This window comes from Brassica oleracea, chromosome C6, assembly GCF_000695525.1.
Source record: "Brassica oleracea var. oleracea cultivar TO1000 chromosome C6, BOL, whole genome shotgun sequence".
Taxonomy (NCBI): domain Eukaryota; kingdom Viridiplantae; phylum Streptophyta; class Magnoliopsida; order Brassicales; family Brassicaceae; genus Brassica; species Brassica oleracea.
In genome coordinates this window covers 16,364,710-16,385,619 of record NC_027753.1, presented here as the reverse complement: position 1 = coordinate 16,385,619, position 20,910 = coordinate 16,364,710, and the positions used below count along the sequence as shown (strand labels likewise).

Genomic DNA, 20,910 nt, shown 5'->3' with positions numbered 1-20,910 from the left:
ATTTCTGAGGTATGTACGATGGTTCATCTTATTGGGAACATTAAATATTGTTTAATAAAAATGGACAGCTAATTAAAGTTGTCGACAGAGATCTCTAATCGAGAGAACCAGTTCACAGCCGCTCTTGCAAAGATCTTGGCAAAGAATCAGAATATCTGGCATCTCATTTCCCGTCGCTAAAGTAAGTGTGTCCCAGTGCAGTGCAGAAAGGTGGTCACGTGAGCTAGGTGATCCGAATCTCCCTCATAACAATGGATTCTTTGTTTGAAGTCCGGAACAAAAATGTTAGCGATGCGGTTTGTGAATGGCGTCCTCTGAGCCTCTTCAAAGATTTCATCGGTTTCTGGGGCCGAGCTGGTAGCTTGATGGAGTTGCGACTTCATGAGCTCAAGGTTGGTTGAGGTCTGAGCAAATGTCTGTTTCAGAAGCTTGATCTCGTTCACTTGTCGCACAGGGGTAAATCTTTGGAGGTGACCCCGGTAATGTAGTAATTTGCATATTCAGGAAAAATTTATAGAGCAGTTTGTATTTGAAATGATGTTGCATCTAGCTCAGTGATTAGTTAATGGCAGGGTGATGGGAATTCCATCAGGGTTGAACCGATTTCGTAGTTGTGGAGTGATTCTTGAGTTGTTCCTCGTTGGATCCATCCTAGTCATTGCGATGTGTGTTTTACGTCGGATTCATTGTTCTTTTTATGGTGAATTCCTCCTCCTTCTAGAGTCAAATGATGGATTTCAAAATTCACACAGAAATTAGGGTTAGGATTTACACTAACATATCGAAAAAGTAACTTATAAAAAGAATGTCTACTGATGATCTTTCTATGTAATGTCTATGTTACTAAAATTTTATAAGCGTATACAACTGTGATGAACAAGGGGTTTAAGAGAATAAGTGAATACAAGAGTAATTTGAGTATAAATTTGATATGAGTAATTTGAGTATAAATTTGATATGTGAAAACTTGTATCCCTTCTCCTTCACGTTGAGGCGACGTAATCTCGGGCGACCATCATGTGCCTTCAAGATCGTATTTATTACTTCATTCTCCTTTACATTTTGCGCTGACTCTTCTTGCAGTTCGGAGTGGACATCATATCTTTCGTGGACCTATTGTCTTTTTATTGGATCGGATTCTTGGATCGGGTTTGGAGTTGAGTTCAATATATTTAAACGTGTCTAGTAGTTTATTGTTGTTAGTTTAGGTAGTATTAAATAATTAACTCACACATGTTCACGTTGACATAAGCATTTTATTTCAGAAACAGGTTATCGATCTCAGGATTTATTTTGGGGCGGCCGGTTATGGTTTATCTTCTTCTTTTTTTTTGAAAAAGCCGGTTATGGTTTTGCTAAACGAAAAATGTCCAACTTAGAAATTGGGAAAACATAAAATTTAGGTAGTATGAAAACAAGATGATCACCAAAACATGTTTTTCTTTTCTTTTCAGAAACATGTTAAAGTTTGACGTGACAATATATTATTGATAAAAGCTTTCAAATTTTATTTAAAATACTCATAAGTCGTAGTATTAACTCTTTGGTTGGTGGCCTAATACATGTCTTTCGTCGTTGCGAAGAACAGTAAACAATTTTGTTTCTAACTACTCTAGTTTCAAGATAATAATAATGTTAAAAAGAATTAATAAATTTTTATTTATGTGTATTGAGTTAGGTCTAGTATTGTACATGGCTTAATTGATTAACAAGTCTATCAAGTATATTAAAATATTAATTCCACATTGCAAAAGAAATTGACTTTCTAGTCTACAGCAGAAACTAAACCTCAAGGATTCCAAAAGCAATCCAATTCTCCCGTACCGGCGGCTAAACCGGTGGAGTCAGGACCGGGAAATAAGGTTTCTTGATCGTTAAGAAACGTCTTCATTAGCGAATAATTGTCTTGAAGAAACAAAGGATCGGAGTAAAACAGAGAACCAGAACGGTCTTTGGACTCGTGATGCATGAGTCTTTTGTCTTTGGTTTCTTGGTCGGAGAAGCAGGTCACGTGAGTCGACGAACCAAGGAAGGAATCTCTTTGAGAACAATCCATCAATGAAGGTAATCTTGTCGGTTCAGTACGGTTAAAATGTGAATCAAGAAACATTAAATCGGACATATCAACCTTTGTACCATCAGCAAGTTTCTGGAAAACACGACAAATAACCCATTCGTTCTACATTCACAGACAAAAAAACCAAACACACAAAAGATCAAACTCAAGTCCACCAAAAAAAAAAGAAAGAAAAACATAAACTCTATTACCTTAGCTGTTTGGGGAAGATTTTGGAGTAAAAATATGCCTTCTAATCGATATTCATGCAGTACCCAATTGGTTTTAATCCCTTTAGGAGCTCTTCCTTTGTAGAAAACCAGAGTTTTCTTCATACCCACTAGTGAGTTTCCCTTGAAAATCTCTTTGTCTTTGCCTGTGGCTTTCCAATAACCGGCTTCCGTTGCCCGGTTTGTCCTTAAACCGGTTGGGTATTTCCGATCTCGTACACAAAAGAAATACCATTCTTTCTCCCCCATCTTAGCCTTCCCTATTCCACCAAAAGCCATACCAATAAAATTTGTGAACTTAATTAATTACAGAACAAAAATAATGGTCTTAAAACAAATAGAACAAAAATAAAATTTGTACTGTTTGTGCAAATTTTTATTAAGGATAAGAGGTCCTGAGAAGTTATATTCATATTTTACCAAAAAAGAAGAGGTTATATTCATATTTAGAATTCTCTTATTGTAAAAAAAAAAACTGAATATGGAAAGATTGAGAAACTTACTGGGTAAGTCCCAAGGCTCAATCTTATTGAGATCAACTTCACCAATGGCAGTGGCAGAGAATAAAGTGTTGAAGACCTTTTGTTTAAGGTAGTGAGATATGAGTTCTTCATCAGTAGGGTGAAATCTGAATCCAGGTGGTAGATCAATGTGTTCTTCATCTTCTACCATTTCAACTATTATTGATGCATCACAATCCATTTTATCTTAATGGTTCTCAGAAACAATCAAAGTTATTATCTCTTTTGTTAGAATTTTTTTTTTGGAGATGAAGAAAAGGGTTTTCGAAGAGAAAGAAAGAGAAGAAAGCTGAGGTTTAAAGAAAGAAGACGAAAGGGTTTGAGCAACGAAGCTCTCCTCTATATACTAATTTTCCATTAGAGAAATACGAAGAAAAATATTCTTATTGGTAATATTGACCAACAATTAGTCAATTCTTTTGTTTATCAAGTTATTTTTTTGCCCAAAAAAAAACAAGTTCTTTCAAACAAATGGTCGTATTGAAATTCAAGATTTTTTACCTACGATAAAGAAAAAACACTATATTCTATCTAAAAGGTTTATTATGTATATATATATGGGGCGTCAGATTTAAATCTCGTACAACAATCGAATCATACTATAAATAAACATGGTCTCCACACATACTATAACTAGTTTTTAGTTGGATAGAAAAATAAGAAGATGCGTAGATTGTTAGGCAACTTGAGATGTGTAATTTTCAAGAATCTTTTTCATTAAAAAATAAACCTTTCTATTTCAAGAACTTTAATATTTCCAAGCTTTAATTTGACCAGGAACACTTCACCTGTGGCTCCCTATCCCTTTTGTTGGTTCATGTGATAAGAACAATCTTATCACATTCTTATCACATTAAATCATGACGTTTGTCCATTCTGTAACTAATTATTAGTTGTTAGAAAAGATATTAGTATTAATATGGGTCCGATTGGTAATAGCCGTAGCTTTAAAAATTTTGTTGTAGAAAAAAATCTGTAGACTTTTTGTTGTGGCTTTAAATTTTATTGCTGTAGAATTTTATGAAAAACACTAAAAAATTGCTTTGAATATTTGGCTATGCAGAGCATTTGTACAGCTGTAGGTTATTTCAAGAACTGTGATTTCTAAAGAAAATTTAAAGCTTCATTGCTCTGAATTTGGTGATGTAGAAATAAATAGGGCTGTAGACAGCACCTACGACAACTACCGATCACCTCCTATGATTAGTGGTTTACAAACATGAATAAGTTAATTAAACTAAGTATTATAGAGTTTAGAATAATAAATTTGGTATTAATATACAAGCTTAAGTATACATGATACATTTATCTATATTTTACATATTATAATAACTTGATCTGAATGGTTGAAGAATGACCTTTAAACTCTTACGGTACGGTTCACTATTATTGGTGTTGGTGTTTAGGATAACTATAACAAAAAAAATTCCGATGGTTAGATATAATTTGTTTTTTTTGTTTAACAAATGCTATCCATCTCATGAAAATAGTATGCATGCTGCATGCATGAACCTTTGGAAAGCTGATTTTTAATAATAAAGGAACTGTTTATTTGCTTGACAAAAAAAACGAACTGTTTATTTTGTACTATTACAATGTCTACCGTTATAATAAATTATAATATTATATCTAAAATCTATTTAGAATTTCCGTGAAAAAAAATTGAAAGAATAACGTTTCCCTTGTGAAGATGAATAATGATGATGAAAATTTGTTAGGATGTGAAGACATTTTGAACAACCTTAACCATATCATATATGAATTATTTGCTTATTTTATTACGATCGAATCACGCGTTTGTGCATTGTCATACTCATTTGTCACTTCTACAACATGTGCACTTCATTATTCTCTAGAAACATTTATCCTTATTTTGATATATGGCCTTTCTATATAAATCCTTCACAAAATTAATAATATAAATCTTTATATAATATATGTACTAGATGATAATAAAGGCGCATGCGCGAAATAATTTTTTTATACTAATGTTTATTCATTAAATGGTTTTAACATTTTGCAACACTATAATCTTTATCGATTGTAAAATGATGAAAACAAATGTTGGTCTCTTAAATGTATCATCGGTGTTGAAGAGTTAACGTATTACAACTTATTTTAATTATTTTTATGATTTCATATGCACAAATTGAAATTAAGTTTTGCGGCTCACACAAATCACCGAAATAAGATAGGTAATATCGATTGTAAAATGACGAAAGGAGATTAGGTTTTCTACTCTCGATTTGTTTACTATTGACTCTTCATAAGTGATTTCATTTTCTACCTCTATAAAATTGTGCATTCGTTCTCGTTTCTGTTTCATTGATATGAATTTAGTTTTTTTTTTAACTTCTTCTATGAATTCGGTGTATTACATAGGTGTCAGTTTAAAAAGATGGACATCTGTAAAAATTAGTTCTACTCCATATACATATCTAAGAATCAAATTTTTGAAAAAAATCACTAGCAAACTCTATTCATAGGTTAGTGTTCAAATCTAATATATCAAACTGTTATAAAATATAAGTGCAGACTCGAAATATAAATGTAGGTCTAGTGTATATTCACATGTTTGGTCTAAAAACCATCTAATTCTAGAACAACTAAACAAAATTCTTATTTTATTAACTTAGGCTTTTGAAATTTGGTTACTTAAGAGTATACCGATAAAAAAAAATATAATACTTTACCATTCTAGTATATGTAAAGTGTGTATATAAACTAAGAACTGTTTGATTTATTAAATGATAAACCAGAAAACTTATAATAAATAATTCAAATCTATCATTTTTACAATTATAATAGCTAAATAGAGTATTAAAGAGAAACAAATATTAGACGAATGATCAAATCTCTCATTCTTCGAGCAAACTCAAACGGAGGTGATATATGATATTTTTGACATCTTGTATATATGTTTTCTAATTGGTTTTCAAGTCTTTTTCGAGTCTTTTTAATCTTTTTTGAGTCATTACAGGTCTGGAGTTGCATATGAGAGAAGTAAGATCATCTGGAGCAAAATAGTCAGAAAGAATCCGAATTGGAGATTTTCATGAGCGGAGCAACCTTGTAGGCTGTTCCTGAACGTGCGGAGCAACCCGAGTGCATACTCCTGCGGCAGAGATTTTTAAGGACCTCTAAATATATATTTTATTATTATTCTAGACAGACTACGTTACTTTTTAAGGCGATTTTTGGAGAGAGAAAACTTGTAACCTTGTTGAGGGAGAAAAATCTCTACATCCTTTAGAGAAAATTTCTAAACCCTCTTGCTTTTTATTATTGATTTAGACATGTTTTCTTCATGCATCTATTATCTCTATGTTTTCTTGTTTCATGGATGAGTAGTCAGCTTTCTTAGTCTGGGGTGTTAGGGTGTTAGATTGTCTTCATTCATAAATGTGCTTACTGCTTGCTTTAATCTGATAGATTAATGTCTGAACTTAGGTTTATTCTACTCATTAACCGTGTAGTAGATAGTTTGACATGATATGAATTAGCTTTACATCCCTAACCAGCGAAAGTGGATGTTTGGGTGTTTTGTGAACATATCAGATTTGATCTCAATGTTTGTCATCGCGTCTCAGCACAAACGACAGTTTAGGTATGAGATCGATTGACAAAAGGTGAAGCACCACGACAGTGGGCTGATCTATCTTAAGTGATCCGAGTTTTAGACTAGTACTAAATTGAACTTGAATAATTGTTTGGCTCACACTTGTTTAACACCCAATCAAACCACCCTAGGCTATCATTCTCTTTAATCTGAAACCCAAATCAAAACATGTCACTTGCTTGTTAGGATACCTTAATCTTAAAACTCCCATATTGTTTTAGCTTAATATTGATCCCATAGAAATAAAGTGTAAACTGCTCCTCTGGAATTGAATCTCAAATATTACAACAACATTGTTTGCTTGCAGTAGAAAAGACACAATTTTAGTGTATCAAGAGGTGATTGGAATCTTGTCATGATATTTCATTAAAAGCTTTTTAATAATAAAAATCATACCTAAATTTAATCTGAATGAAATAATATATATATATATATATATATATATATATATTGTGCTTACAATATTAAAAATTACTTCGATTTGAAAAAGTATATTTCTGCGATTGTCAGGATTAAATAACCTATTAGAAACCACCTATTACAACAAATGTATATACATAAAAGTATATACATTAGTGTAAGCACATAAATCAAAACCAATAGCTTTTGTTAATTTACAATCACGTTTTGGTAAATAAATAAAAAAATCACTTTATTTACTTTGTACGGTACATAATTAAACTTTACCGATAGTGACTTAGATATATATAGTATATGTAAATATAAATATTTATTATTGACACTTCTTACTCATACGATTCTATTAATATTTGTATATTTTCTCTAACAAAAATTTAAACTGTTAATTACAAAAATTTTAATATGAGATTTTTTAATACAAATTTCAAAATTAAAATATTAAAATCTCAATGATTTTTCACTGCAAATTTTGAAATTAACATATTTTTATATAGTATATAATTTAATTTAAATGATATGAATATCTATTAATGAGACTTCATATTCATACGATTCATGATCACTTGTATCTTGCTTGAACAAAAAAAAAATTAAACCATTGATCACAAAATTTTCAATGTGGGTTTTTTTACCTTTTAGTAATTTATAGTCGTTTTAAAAAATTCAAAATATAACATATAAGAAAAAATAATTTTATTATTATAAGTTTAACGTGATTGTTTAATTTCTTTTAATAATATAAAATTAAAAAAAGGATAACAAAATTGTTATCAAATATGTATTATTCATAATCGTTAATTGTCATATATATGTTAATCATATTAGGTAGTTCCGTAACTTTTTTTTTTAAAAGAGTATTCTTTTGTAAACTACTAATCAATTTGATAGTTAGTTTAATAAAAAAATATAATATATATTTATATGGACCAAGTAACTTTTATAAAAATTCTTAAAATCAGTTTCATGATGACACGCGGCTACGAAAACATGTTGTAAAGTTTCAGGATTAATATATAGGGGATATATATACACTATGTATTTTTAACCAAGTTATTTATGAAATGCAACTTCAATTTTAATCCATATTAGATATAAAATATATATTTACATACTCCTTTTCTCTTTTAAACTAATTTTCCTGTATTAAAGGAGAAAGATACACAAGTTTGAAACTAGTTTCCAGAAAAAGATATATCTGTTTTGACTCAAAAAGCTAATGATAAAATTCATAGTACAAAAGGAATATTGGATCTAAAAGGCCAGAAGCATGCAGTCAATGGCTAGATAGGCTCACAGCACATGTGCTAGGTACAATAATTTTCAGGTTATATATATATCTACCTATATATATATATATATACAATCATTTCAGTTTAGAAAGATATGTGTTCTATAAAATATTATTTTAAAATAATATTTTTTGGTTTTTATTTATTTTTATTACTTAACAAAATAAACTATAAATTCAAGAAAATAAGTTTTGAATAGATTTCTATTGGTATGTGGTGAAGTGCTCCAGTGTCTGACCATCGTTTGTGCAAGCGTCGATGCGAGTTGAATGGATTGAAATTTCTCATTGACGTATGGAACTTGCCTTCCTCAAATCAAGATGAAAAAGGAAAGACGGCCGATTTCGGAGGCATATACGAAGGTATCCTAGGCTGAGCGGAAGCAAGACTGAAAAATTCACATAGAAACTTAGTATTTAAAGAAATTTTAGGCAATTTCATTTTTGTTATCGAGCTTCGACTCAACTAAGTTTAAAACTTTAGAGGTTTAGAACTAGATAACTCACAACTCTTGCGGTCATAGATTTTACAAAATGTTGTAACTATACCAACACTCTTACGCAAATTCGAAATAAGAACATTTTTCTCTTTTCTCACAAATTCGTAATGTTTTATTTTGTTTTTCATTCGTAATTTGATCACTTGTTGCTGGTTTCACAGATAACTGGATCTTCAGAAAAAGTGAAAAAGTTATGCTTTCTTCAGAGAACTGGATCTTCACTTGTTGCTGTTATCTTGTTTAATACAAATCAAAAATTCCAAAACAGATTATGCCGTCTAAATAAACAAACATTGATGGTGCCTGAACAGCAGCGTCGGATGTATTTTAGAACATCTGTATAACCAAACATTCTAATGCTAAATAAGAGTGTTCTTTTTTCTCAATAATAAAATTCTAAATAAGACTGAAAACGTCTTTCGCTAGAACACTTCTAGCAATAGCTTGTACTGAAGTATTAATTTGAAACTAAAAATAACCTAATGGTATATATATAATCAATGGAAAAACACTCTTTTAAAATCATGTGACCCTTATAGAATTGCCACTAAGTAAAAAGATATAAACAGTCTCTTGAGATATTTTTGGCTACTAACGATGATGAGTTGCTTCATTTGCTATGAAGTTGATACTTCTAAAGCTAATCCTTTAGTAGTCCTTTCCTTTTCAGGAAATATAAAGAATTCTATAAATATCTTAGTTTGTGGTGAGCCTAACACGTGTTCCTTCTATCTTTGAAACGGCAAGAGTTTCAAGCGTATCACCAACGCCAACCATTCTCTTGGGCACGTCACCAATACAGCCAATTCCACAATAGACACGTTGTTGAATACCAATGGGGTTAACAAGAATCAAACTTCGATCCTATTTATCTAAGACCATTGTTAGAAAAATGGCTGTAATAACAAGACTGATACAGCAACAAACTGGTTTCTTTACCTCAACAATTGATCTGCTCATAATTGCTTATTCTTTGTTGCAATGGAGATTTTAGTTTCTTTATTTTGATGACAAATCTAATCTCTAGCATTCAATAAACTCAACGTTTTGTTATCAGAGCCTGTCCTAGATATTCACTGACTGAAAGTAAAAAGAAAACAAAATAGTCACATAAAAAATAAAAAATATCTAAAATGGTAAAGATGAGATTGGAACACTTGTGTTAATGTTTATAGACATAGACTCTACAACTAGACTAGAGGGAATATTTGGGTTATGTGCCGAAATTATTTTATAAATGAAACGGCCGGAAGTCTAAGGGCCGACACTCTTTTTTAATATTGGTTAAATCACCAATTAAATTATCATATTATTTTTAATTTATTTATATAATGTTGTCAAAATTTTGATGAACAACTTCACGGATACATGTAACATATGCAATATTGATGAACAACTCCACGGATAATAATTTCATGATGAAGCTTCTTCGATGAACAAACTTTCTTCACAACACAAAACTTTGACTGTAGTACTCTGGAAACTCTGTTAAATTAGGCATTCTATAATCTACAAAAAGTTTAATTGTCTAAGATTCATACCTCAAATCTGGATGTAAAATCTTTTTAACGTTAACCACTAGGCTATAGTACTTCCGCAACATCCGCAGTGTTTGTTATTTTTTTTATTTTTCAAAGACCTTTTGTTACCCATGCAAATTTTTTGATAAAAGGCTTTCCATGTAACTTTTATCAGTAAATACATTTGAAGAACAGATGTGCATCACATTTGTAAAGAAATTCTTCTCATATCACATATCTATGGTTTCAACGTAATCGTTGGTTTGCTGCAGTAGCTAAAAAATTCCATTCGCATTTTCTGGCCGTAGTTTTGGATTAGAAGATATAATGGTAACAGGTGTTCAAAAAAAAAAGATATAATGGTAACATTCAGTTTTTAGATTTTATTATTTACTTGTTAAAACTAAACGTCATTTCATCGAATCTATATTGGGTGATTAAGTTTTATTTTATTTTATTTTAGAGTTTATTTTATTTTTGTTCAATTTTTATTTTACAGTTTCTATATATCAAAAAGACTTTTAATAGTCTGTGTATTCTTTGGGAGCCTAAATATTTCATATTGCTTTTAACAGTGTTATATAGTTCATACTCTAAAAAGATTTTGCCTATGTTTCTTGATTGGGTACTGCTGGAGTCTCATGAATATATTCTAAGGTCTCTAGAAATGGTACTTCTACACAAAATTATCATATCGTCTTGGTGGTCACTTTACATGCAAATGTTTGAGAATATGGCAACTTGATAAAAGCCTAATAAGAAAAAATCATCATTTTTGTAAACCACATAAACCAGGCCAAAACATAGGGAGCATACACAATTTTAAGAGTTCACATTGATGGACAAAAACATCCATTCAAAATGTATAGTTATGGTTTAGTCGACTTAACAAGCAAGCCATGTAAAAAATGACTTGTTGAGACTGGTTTGGAGGTTGAAATGTGGTTGTTATTGATCTTTGAATCTAATACAGTGATGATGAATAAAATGTATATGAATACAAGATAATTCGAGTGTAAAATAGGTATAGTTTAGATGTAAGGAGCTTGGATCCCCCTCTTATTTCCTCCGACGTCCTTTTATAGCTGTCTGGGGTGGGGATTGTAACAGCAACGTGATCTTCGGCGTATACCTTGTGCCATTAATACCACCTTAAATGCTTTGGTATTCTTTGCGTTTTATTTTCACTGGGTTAGGTCAGCATTGACTCTATTCGGATCTCGGGATGGGTTCTCGTTTTTCTTGGGCCGTATTATCCTATTAAGAGGCCTTCGTACCATTGGGGCGAATTCTGTACCGGGTTTGGAGTGGGATGAAACCCACCTCCAACAGTAGTCTCCCTCCCCCTGGGAGTCCAACGTATCTCGGGTCGTCAGCAAGATCAAGGGTTGATCCCGACATGGGTGATGTATTTCCGACCTGTGATTTATGAGTTTCAAAACCCGTTTGGGATTCCGGTTTCGTAGTTGCCAATTCGATCCCAAATTTTATTGATGTAAATCAAGGGATTTGATTTTTCCTCTTTAGGAAATGGATCATCTTGACACGTCAATCATTTCATTTTGTGGTTTCCAAGTTTTAATATACACATTCCTTATCTTCCTCTTTTTATTTCTGATTATTGCCATTTGAAAAGCAAAAGGTTGGCTTCGTGCTTTCTTTCTCTATGTATTTTTTTTTTTTTTGCTAAAATATGTTAATACCATTGAAAAGTGAAATAGGAAAATACAAATGTAAGAACCTAATCTAACTGAACTCCGTGGCAAAAAAAAAAAAAAACAGAGAGCCAGTACAAAACAGAGCATTGTTCTTAAGAGATTATCTTATCCAGATAGATAATAAATTGTGAAATTGCCGTCTATGCTTTCTTCCCAAAATGATGTTACGCACTTCTCGATCGATGGCTTTGAACAAAGTTATCACCGGTACTGACTGCTGATTATGAAGAACGTTGTTACGTTGACGCCATAGGTGAAAAATTGCAGCCTGAGCCACCACAGACCTCAGCGTTCTAGGAGCAGCTGATGAGCCTTGCCTCAACCATGATAAGAGCTCTGCCCATGAAGAAAATAGATTGCGAACCGGATCAAGGCGTAAGAGGATAAGTTTCCAAATCTCTCTGCTGTATACACAAGATAGCAAAACATGCTCTCTCGTTTCATTTGCCACAGCGCACAGACAACACAAAGTGGTTATGTTTAAACCCCAAGAAGCTAGTCTCACCCTTGTAGGAAGCCGGTTCAGTTGAGCTATCCACATATTGAACGCATGATTTGGAACACACCCTTTGAACCATACAACTTTAGACCAGTGTTTCTTCTCTGCACGAGGCCTGAGAACCTCCCAAGTATGAGCAGAGGAGAAGGAATTATATTCTTTCCCATCAACCACCCAACAGTGAGTGTCGTTACTAGTTGAATGTGATGGTAACTCAATGGTTGTTAAGAAAACATGCAGCTGTAGCTCCTGATCAGACCTTGGACATGGGAGCAACCAACCAGCTGAGGAGCAACCAACCAGCTGCAACTGATGCATTTAGGGGATGCCTGAGTCTGCTTGGACCTGAGTATCCTAGGTACTGAATGAGGGGCCCGAACGGCGTCCAAGAGTCCCACCAGAACTGGGTATTCCTACCATCCGCCACGTTAGTTCTCAAGAAGATTGCCGCCAAAGGTCTTAGCTGGAGGATGGACTTCCATAGCGAAGAGTGAATCGTTGAAACCTCAATCTCCGAAAAGCTTTTAGTCCCAATAATATAATGCTTCTGCCATTTCGCCCACAGTGAATTATTGTCCGAGAAGAGCAACCAGATGAAGCGCATACACAATGTTTTATTCCAAATGGACAGCTTACGTAAGCCTAACCCTCCTTCCTCTTTCGGTAGACAAACTGATGCCCATGATACTTTTGTACCTCTCCAGCTGTCCACATTACCTGACCAAAGGAATCTAGAGCAGAGCGATTCAATCCGTTTTATGCAAGATTTTGGCAAGAGAAAGGTGGAAATCCAGAAATTTACCAGACCTGTGATAACTGATCCAATAAGCTGTCTTCTACCAGAGAAAGATAGAGTTTTCACTGACCATGCTCTACACAATTTTGTAATTTTATCCAGCAACGGCTCGTACTCAGAAACCCGAAGCTTGCGGTGCATTAAAGGTAGGCCCAAATATCTTACAGGCAATGTACCTTTGCTAAATCCGTACCTTGCTAAAGCCTGAGATTCAGTAAGGTTTACTCCTGCATGAAACAGCTGTGTCTTTTGTTGATTCATTCGGAGCCCAGACCAAGACGCACAATCATCAAGCGCTTCAGTAATACCGTGCAAGAGTAGCTACCCCCATCGAAGAAGATCATTATGTCATCCGCAAACATCAAGTGGGAAATATGAAGCAGAGAGGTCTGTGGGTGATAATGAATTTCCCCTGCCTGAAACCTCGAATGCAGTAGCTGCGAAAGAACTTCCATGGATAAGACAAAGAGATAAGGTGATAGGGGATCACCTTGTCTTAACCCCTTGGTATTTCGAAAGTGACCACCTGAACTGCCATTAATTGCCACTGTGAAGGAGGCAGTTGTAATGCATTCAGATATCCAACCCACAAAAATATCTGGAATGTCCAGGGCACGCAATGCTGATAAGACAAAGCTCCAACGAACAGAATCGAAAGCTTTACACAAGTCAACTTTAAGCATGGCCCGAGGCTCAATATTTCCTGTTATAACCTTGAATAATTTCTGTAGCCAAAACATTCTCGCCAAGAGTACGACCAGATAAGAACGCAGATTGATGAGGAGCGATAACCTGTGGCAAAAATTCCTGCAGTCTTGAGGCAAGAAGCTTGGAGATTACCTTATAAACCGTGTTGAGGCATGATATTGGTCTGAAATCCTTTGCAGAAGATGCGTTAGTGATCTTAGGAATAAGGATCAATGTCGTTTCATTCCACTGCTTTAGCAGCTTCCCTGACCTAAAAAATTCACCAACAGCATCACAAACTTCTGGCCCGATGACAGACCAACAACCGGTGAAGAATTCCGCGGAATATCCATCAGGCCCACTAGTTTTGTTTCTTGGCAGTGAAAAGAAAGCAGCTCTGATATCTTCAAACGTGAACTGTTTAGATAATCTATCCTTCTGTTCTGTGGAGCAGCGGTACCGCAGAAGAAGATTCATATCAGCTTGCGAATGTGATTGTGCATCCTCAGCCCCACTCAAAAGTGACGTGTAATACTGAACGCAGTGATCGATGATGCCTGACTGAGTATCAATACGCTCACCCGCTGGTGAGATCAGATACTGAACTCTATGTATTTTTTCGTCTGCACTGTTTGTGTGAATTGGTTGTTCTTTTAGTTTTTGATGTCATTCTATTTGATTCTTCTTTGTCTCTAGTTTTTTTTCCCTTTCTTATTTATTCTATTTTTCGTGTTGCTCCATTCTGGTGGTGTTTCCGGTTGAAAGAATCATTCTTGGCCTTTTCGTTAGGGCTCAGTATCCCGATGGTTTTGCAGTTAGGGTTTTATATTATAGATCGGATTCTGGCAGATGATTGTGTTTGGTTGATTTCTGGCTACTTAATTTTTCCGTTTTTGTTTGTTTCTTCTATATAGTGTATTTCGTGAACTTTTGTCTCGATACTGTCTTTTCTTGAGTTATCCCTTGCTTTAAGTTTTCTTAAAGTACGTTTCTCTTCTTACATGCGTTTCGTTTGTCCATGTTAGTTTGTCTTGTTTGGTCCACCTTTCCTTCTTGATATATCATTGTTTTTACCTGTTTTTAGCAATGATATAAGTCCGTTTTCAGAGTCTTTTAATATGCATTTGGAGTTATTTTAGAGTCTTTTCACGTCTAGGTACTTATTGGACTTGATTTGAGCTTTTGGATCATTTTGAAGCTTTGAGGAAAGCTCTCCTCAAAACTTGAAGTCAGAATCTGTTCTTACAAGAAGCGTCGATCGATACTCTTGATTTTATCGATCGACACCCCACTATTTCGCGAGTTTAATAACTATTGAAAGAAATTACCATTTTTGTCCAGAAGTTTCAGGAATTGCACAACAAGTCCGTGGCCGGATATCTTTATATTTTTTGGGAAGTCAGTTTGCTATGTATCGCGTTCAAGTTAATTCTTACGACGGTTATTTACAGAGGTACCATTAATGAATTAAAAATATTGAATTTAAACACTATTATAATTTTTTATTTAGTTTCATTTTTACCTTTTCCATATAACATATATAATAACAAGAAACATTTATAAAGTTTACAAACGAATTTAAACACTAAAATGTGTATATATTTTTTATATACTAAAGCACAAGTCAATTGACAAATCAAATTTTGACAAATGGAAAATAATTTAGAAAAATTTAAAACAATTGACTGGAAAAGAATATCTCTTCGGTTCCTATTTTTTAGCAATTATATTGAACGCCACTTTACCATGATCAACGCCACTTTACCATGATCTCAAATGTTTTCCTCTTTATATAACTTTGGCCTAATAGTTTACTCTCTGTTTCTTTTTCTCCTTCTTTATCTTCTCCAACAAACAACAAATCTTTTTATCTCTGTTACATTTTCAATTTTGAATTCGCGCTTCTTAGTATATTCTTTCTTTTTTTTCTGCACCTAATCTTCAGTCTAGATTAATACTTAAAAGTCTATCGTGGACAAAAAATTAGATTGATGGGAAGCAATTGATATACAAGTACAATAATTTCGAGGAGATTTGATTTTAGATCACTACAGCCCCTGGAGGTCACAGTTTGGAGAGACAGGATGGAGCATGAAATATTTATTCTTGTGGGAAACCCATGACTATACTCTCGTGCAGTGATCTTTCAGTTGAATCAAAGAAAGCATAAATTTTTGGTCTGACAAAGAAGGTTTGTCTGTTTTTCATTCTTTAATATTTTTCTTGGATTTGTTGACAAATGTTTCATTTGTTGAATCAATTACTTTTCAGTATTCATTACTGCAACTGGGGATGCTATAGCCATTGTTGAACGTATCAGGGAGCTTGCATTTCAGAATTCAAAGGTAAATTTACTTTACTTAATCATTGCTAAACAATCTTTTTAATTTACAAAAGGCAAAATATAGTTGTAAATTTTAATCTTATAAATAAACTGAACAAACTATCAAAATAAGTAACGTGGGTTAAATTTGTTTAAATGTGTGTTTTTTACTGAAGATGTTAGGTAAATTAACATAAAATGTCAATATTAAACTATAAAACTTAAAATAGTAAATTTACTGTATTTATCTTATCTAAAATTTGCACTAAACTACATTAAGTATTCTTTATTCTGTACAAAATCATCAAATATTGTATTTCAAATATGTTTTGTATTTTGGTATATATTTTATTTATTTTTGAAAAATTCTACAAACATGTATCCAGTTTATAATGATATCAAAGTTATTCCTTCATCCCTTCAACTGCTTCGTTTCAATGCATGTACTTCTGATATTATGCCATACTGTTTATATAAATATTTTAAACAATATTCACTTTGATTGAAATTCTTTCGAAGATCAAACAATTTTAAAACAGTTAATTGACCTATGCGTAGCACAGGTGGTAATACTAGTATATATATATATATTATAATTTCATTAAAAATAAAATTTCACAAAATAGTAATATTCCGTTTAAAACATATTTTTTACATAAAAATATGTTCAAAGTAATAAAAATACTTAATTTCTATCTCTATTTTTTCTTAGATGAGAAAATATATATGTTTATATAATGTGATTTCATAACAAAAAGTTCACAGAGATAATCTTGATAATAAAAAAATAAATATTATTCCTTTAAAACATACTTTATACAATATAAGATAATATATTTTCAAAGTAATAAATATTTTCTTTATATATGTCTATTTTCTTAGATGATTACATAAAATAAATAAATAACATAAACCGATATATGTTTAATTGAATAAAAATAGTTTATAATTATTATTATTGAAATATTTTTTCGTAATATTTAGATGACTATAATATCTTACAATTACAGAAAAGTACCTATAAATTATATTCTACTTATATAGTATCATTTCACAAAAATCACAATTTTAGTGCTGATTTTAAGACATATTTTGATCAATTAACTTCAAAATATTTGTAAATAGCATATAGTTTTAATGAGGTATATATTATATTTTATCATTATCAAAAAATATTTTTCTTAATATTTAGTTTCTTTTTAATTTTATGTTTTCTTTATGTTTGTGGAACTTAATATACCCATAATCAAAATACCCAAGCAAATTTGAATTGTATTTTTTAAGATTATTTAAAATAATTTTCCGCTTAACTTTCAATAAATGTTAGGCACAAAATTATTTAGAAGTTATAAAACATTTAATTATTGTACATATTGATATTCGTTCATGAGTTTACTAATATTGATCAGCTATCCTTATGTATGTAATTTCATGTTGATCATTTCTTTATTTTCTAATATTTTTAAAACATCAACATATAATTTTGATAAATATTATGAAAATAAATGAATATTTAAGTGAGAAATAAAAATAATTTTATTTGACTTAATTAGAATAAAAACTAATTACACTTGAGTTTGAATTCGAAAGAATGTATGTAACTCATATACTCACAACATGAGTGACTCTACTATGACAACTTATAATTTTATAATAAGAATCTATTTATTTATTAATATATAAATTAATTATGACTCAAAACATATTAATAATAAAAAATAAAATATTAACTAACTTTTACAATATAATTTTATATATATGTAAGAGACTTCAGAATATTATCGTTATATTCATTTATATAATTTTGAATCAAACACCGCAATTATTTTTTATTTAATTCTAAGCAATATATAGTGAAAATTGGAAAATATGACTCATTACTTGATTTTAAACACAAAAGTATATCCCAACTTGAATCAAATGCAAAACTAACCCAAAAGATTAGTGAAATTACAAGTAGCTCCTTATGACAAAAAAAAAACAGAATGTACTTTTATCTTCTAGGGGCTTTGTACGTCATCTGGGAGAAAACTTACATGAACTCTTTTTATTTTGATGGGGGGGGGGATTGAAATTATTGATACAATTTCAATAGCAAAACAAAATAACACAAAAGTTTAATCAAATTTACTAAAACTAAGAGATAAGACTTCTAAGAAAACTAAGTCAAATTCATAAAATATCAAACATATAACACTTTCACTAGAAGTCTTTTCGGAAGTCTTCGGAAGTCTTCCAGGAAGTCTTCTCAGAAGACTTAAATTTTAAGCGGAAAAATAAAATATAAGTTGGAAATTTAAGCGGGAAATTAAAATTTTGGCGGGAAATTTAATTGTAAGTGAAAATTGAAATTTTTAAATCTCATGAAAATTGAAAAGTATATCTTATAATATAAGAAGACATATTAAACCATATAACTTGATAATCTTGAAGTTACTTAACAATTTTAAAAATTAATAAAAAATATATTAAAGTTACTTAACAAGTTTACAAAAACTAACGTAGAAGACGCACATAAATCTTCTCGAATTAGCTAGAAACATTAATAAACATGAATGTTGCTAACCTCATAATGTTGCTAACCTCATAATTAAAATCAATTAAGTTATGAATTTCATTTAGGACCACAAATATCGATTAATATACATGAATTAACAAGAAAATGTTCAAAAGCCTTTATAGTTGTAGAGAAAATAAAAATTTATTAAACATTGACGTAGAAGACTTCCATAGAAGTCGTCCGCCAAAATGACATAAATGGGTCTTCTGGAAGTCTTCCATTTATGTCATTTTTGCAATTGAAAATTTACAAAGGAAGACTTCCATAGAACTCTACTCCACAACATGCTTCTTTGGAAGTCTTCTTATGTAAATATCGGCTTACTTTTGTTTTTGAAAAAATCTCGAAAATACCAGTGAAGACTTATCGGTAAGTCTTCTATGATAAACATGTTAGTTTTGCAATTGACCGAATTGTGTCAAAAATTTGACTTTTTTTAGAAGACTTACATGGAAGTCTTCCACCAGAAAAATAAAACTTAAATATTGCATTTTACTAGACTACTTCCATGTAAGTCGTCTCAGGTTAAATATTTAATTTTAACCAAGGTTTGACCAGAATCTCGAAATAAAATTCTGGAAGACTTCTGCGTAAGCCGTCTTTCGAAAGACATATATGGAAGCCATCTAATTAAAATTGAATATTTAACTTTTATTTTCAACTGCAAAAGTAACACGAGACGACTTTCACCAACATTGAAAATACTTCAACTGAGGGTTCGAAAGACTTACAGGAAATTCTTCCGGCCGGAGACTTACAGGGAATTCTTCCGGCGGAAAACTTCCGTGTAAGTCATTTAGAGAAAGTAAAACTTCTGATACAATCCGGTCAATTGCAAAACTAACATGTGTATCCTAAACAACTTATCATGAAGTCTTCTCTGGTATTTTCGTCACTTTTTTGTTAACAAAGAAAAGTTGGAAAAATTCCAAAGAAGTCGTCTCTAAAAACACACATAAAGTCAGTTGCAAAACTAACCTTTGTACTGACCAGAAGACTTCCGTATAAGTATTCTACGACCAGAAGACTTACACGGAAGTCTTCTGATGAACAGATCTGGACAAAAAAAAATCAATTTCATACTTTCAACCAGTGAGATAACTTGATTAGCTTCTCCTATCACATATAACTTCACCACGAAACAGACCCAGTTGTTAATGACCAAGAATCATGAGTTTGAACCTTACAAAGTTTAGAACCAAAATCTTGGTTTTCTTTTGATGAATATAAAGAAAAAAGTGAAAGAAATGTAGTTTGTGTGCATAAGTAATGAGATATGAAAAGTAAAAATCGAAACTTTGGTGCTTTAAGAGCTTCAAATTGGTTGTTCATGGTGGGTTGGTGTATTGATGGCAATGGCAATATTGTAAATACATGATGAAGATAAGGATGATAGAGTAAAACACTCATTTTCGGAAAAAAGTAATGGTATTTTGTGAATAATCCGAACTTCTGGGATGAATAGGGAAACTGAAAGTTCCAAACAAAAATCATGGGTTAGTTTTGTATTTACCTTTTTTTAGTCATATTTGAAAAAATCCCAATATATATTATACTAGGGTCGGCCCGCCCTACGGGTGGGATAGAAATTTAAAAACAATTAAAACAGTTAGAATGAATGTTTAATATAAATTTGTATCATATAAAAATATACGTATTAGTTAAATATTGTACATGTTAATGTATTTGAATACTAAATAGACTATGAAGCTACCAATATTTGCTTTGATTAGAGATATTTCCTTGCTTTGATTACTGTTGAATGAACTATGTAAATTAAATTGGTTGGTAAACTGTTAGTACAAAACTATATGTCATGTCTTGGGATTTTTGCTCTTATACCATCGTTTTTTGCAAAAAAACTCTTATACCATCTTTCTTTTAAGGTTGGGACATTCACCGGGTTTAGTTGTATGTGGTTGTTGTTTTGATTAAGTTATTTAAAGTAGTTTTCTTTTCATGGTTATATACATGCAGGTTTTCTTTTTCTTTATTTGACCAAATATTGGAAATTATAAATATACCCTACCACTAAAAATATTTCTATGTATATATAATTATTTTGAAAATATTATTCAATGTTTATTCCACCTTGATTAGGACAATAAGTTGAATATATCTTAGACCACAAATCATAAATATTCTCAGTCTTATACAAGTTGTTCTTCAAGTT

At 31.7% G+C, this 20,910-nt stretch overlaps 2 protein-coding genes across 2 annotated transcripts; both read right to left on the bottom strand.

Annotated features, from left to right (window-relative positions):
- Window positions 1-1,630: 1,630 nt before the first annotated feature.
- LOC106298602 (NAC domain-containing protein 92-like) lies at window positions 1,631-3,334 on the bottom strand. Its single transcript, XM_013734737.1, has 3 exons — window positions 2,790-3,334; window positions 2,269-2,546; window positions 1,631-2,179 (listed from the first exon to the last, which is right to left on the bottom strand). Exons 1-3 carry the CDS (start codon window positions 2,986-2,988, stop codon window positions 1,790-1,792), a joined length of 867 nt encoding a protein of 288 aa, XP_013590191.1. The 5' UTR covers window positions 2,989-3,334; the 3' UTR covers window positions 1,631-1,789.
- An 8,080-nt stretch (window positions 3,335-11,414) lies between these two features.
- Window positions 11,415-14,331, bottom strand: LOC106297591. The gene is made up of 6 exons (XM_013733800.1): window positions 13,881-14,331; window positions 13,584-13,789; window positions 13,344-13,488; window positions 12,701-13,088; window positions 12,045-12,630; window positions 11,415-11,573 (listed from the first exon to the last, which is right to left on the bottom strand). Exons 1-6 carry the CDS (start codon window positions 14,329-14,331, stop codon window positions 11,415-11,417), a joined length of 1,935 nt encoding a protein of 644 aa, XP_013589254.1.
- Between the last annotated feature and the right edge of the window lie 6,579 nt (window positions 14,332-20,910).

Bases quoted from the DNA above. Each gene is read 5' to 3' on its own strand.
- LOC106297591 (XM_013733800.1), bottom strand. From the start codon at position 14,331: ATGAATCTTCTTCTGCGGTACCGCTGCTCCACAGAACAGAAGGATAGA. The intron at 13,089-13,343 runs GTACATTGCCTG...TCCTTTGGTCAG, and splicing joins AAGGTACGGATTTAGCAAAG to GTAATGTGGACAGCTGGAGA. The intron at 11,574-12,044 runs GTGCGTAACATC...CATAAATCACAG, and splicing joins TCAAAGCCATCGATCGAGAA to GTCGGAAATACATCACCCAT.
- LOC106298602 (XM_013734737.1), bottom strand. From the start codon at position 2,988: ATGGATTGTGATGCATCAATAATAGTTGAAATGGTAGAAGATGAAGAA. The intron at 2,547-2,789 runs GTAAGTTTCTCA...TTGGTGGAATAG, and splicing joins TGAGCCTTGGGACTTACCCA to GGAAGGCTAAGATGGGGGAG. The intron at 2,180-2,268 runs GTAATAGAGTTT...CTGTGAATGTAG, and splicing joins ATCTTCCCCAAACAGCTAAG to AACGAATGGGTTATTTGTCG.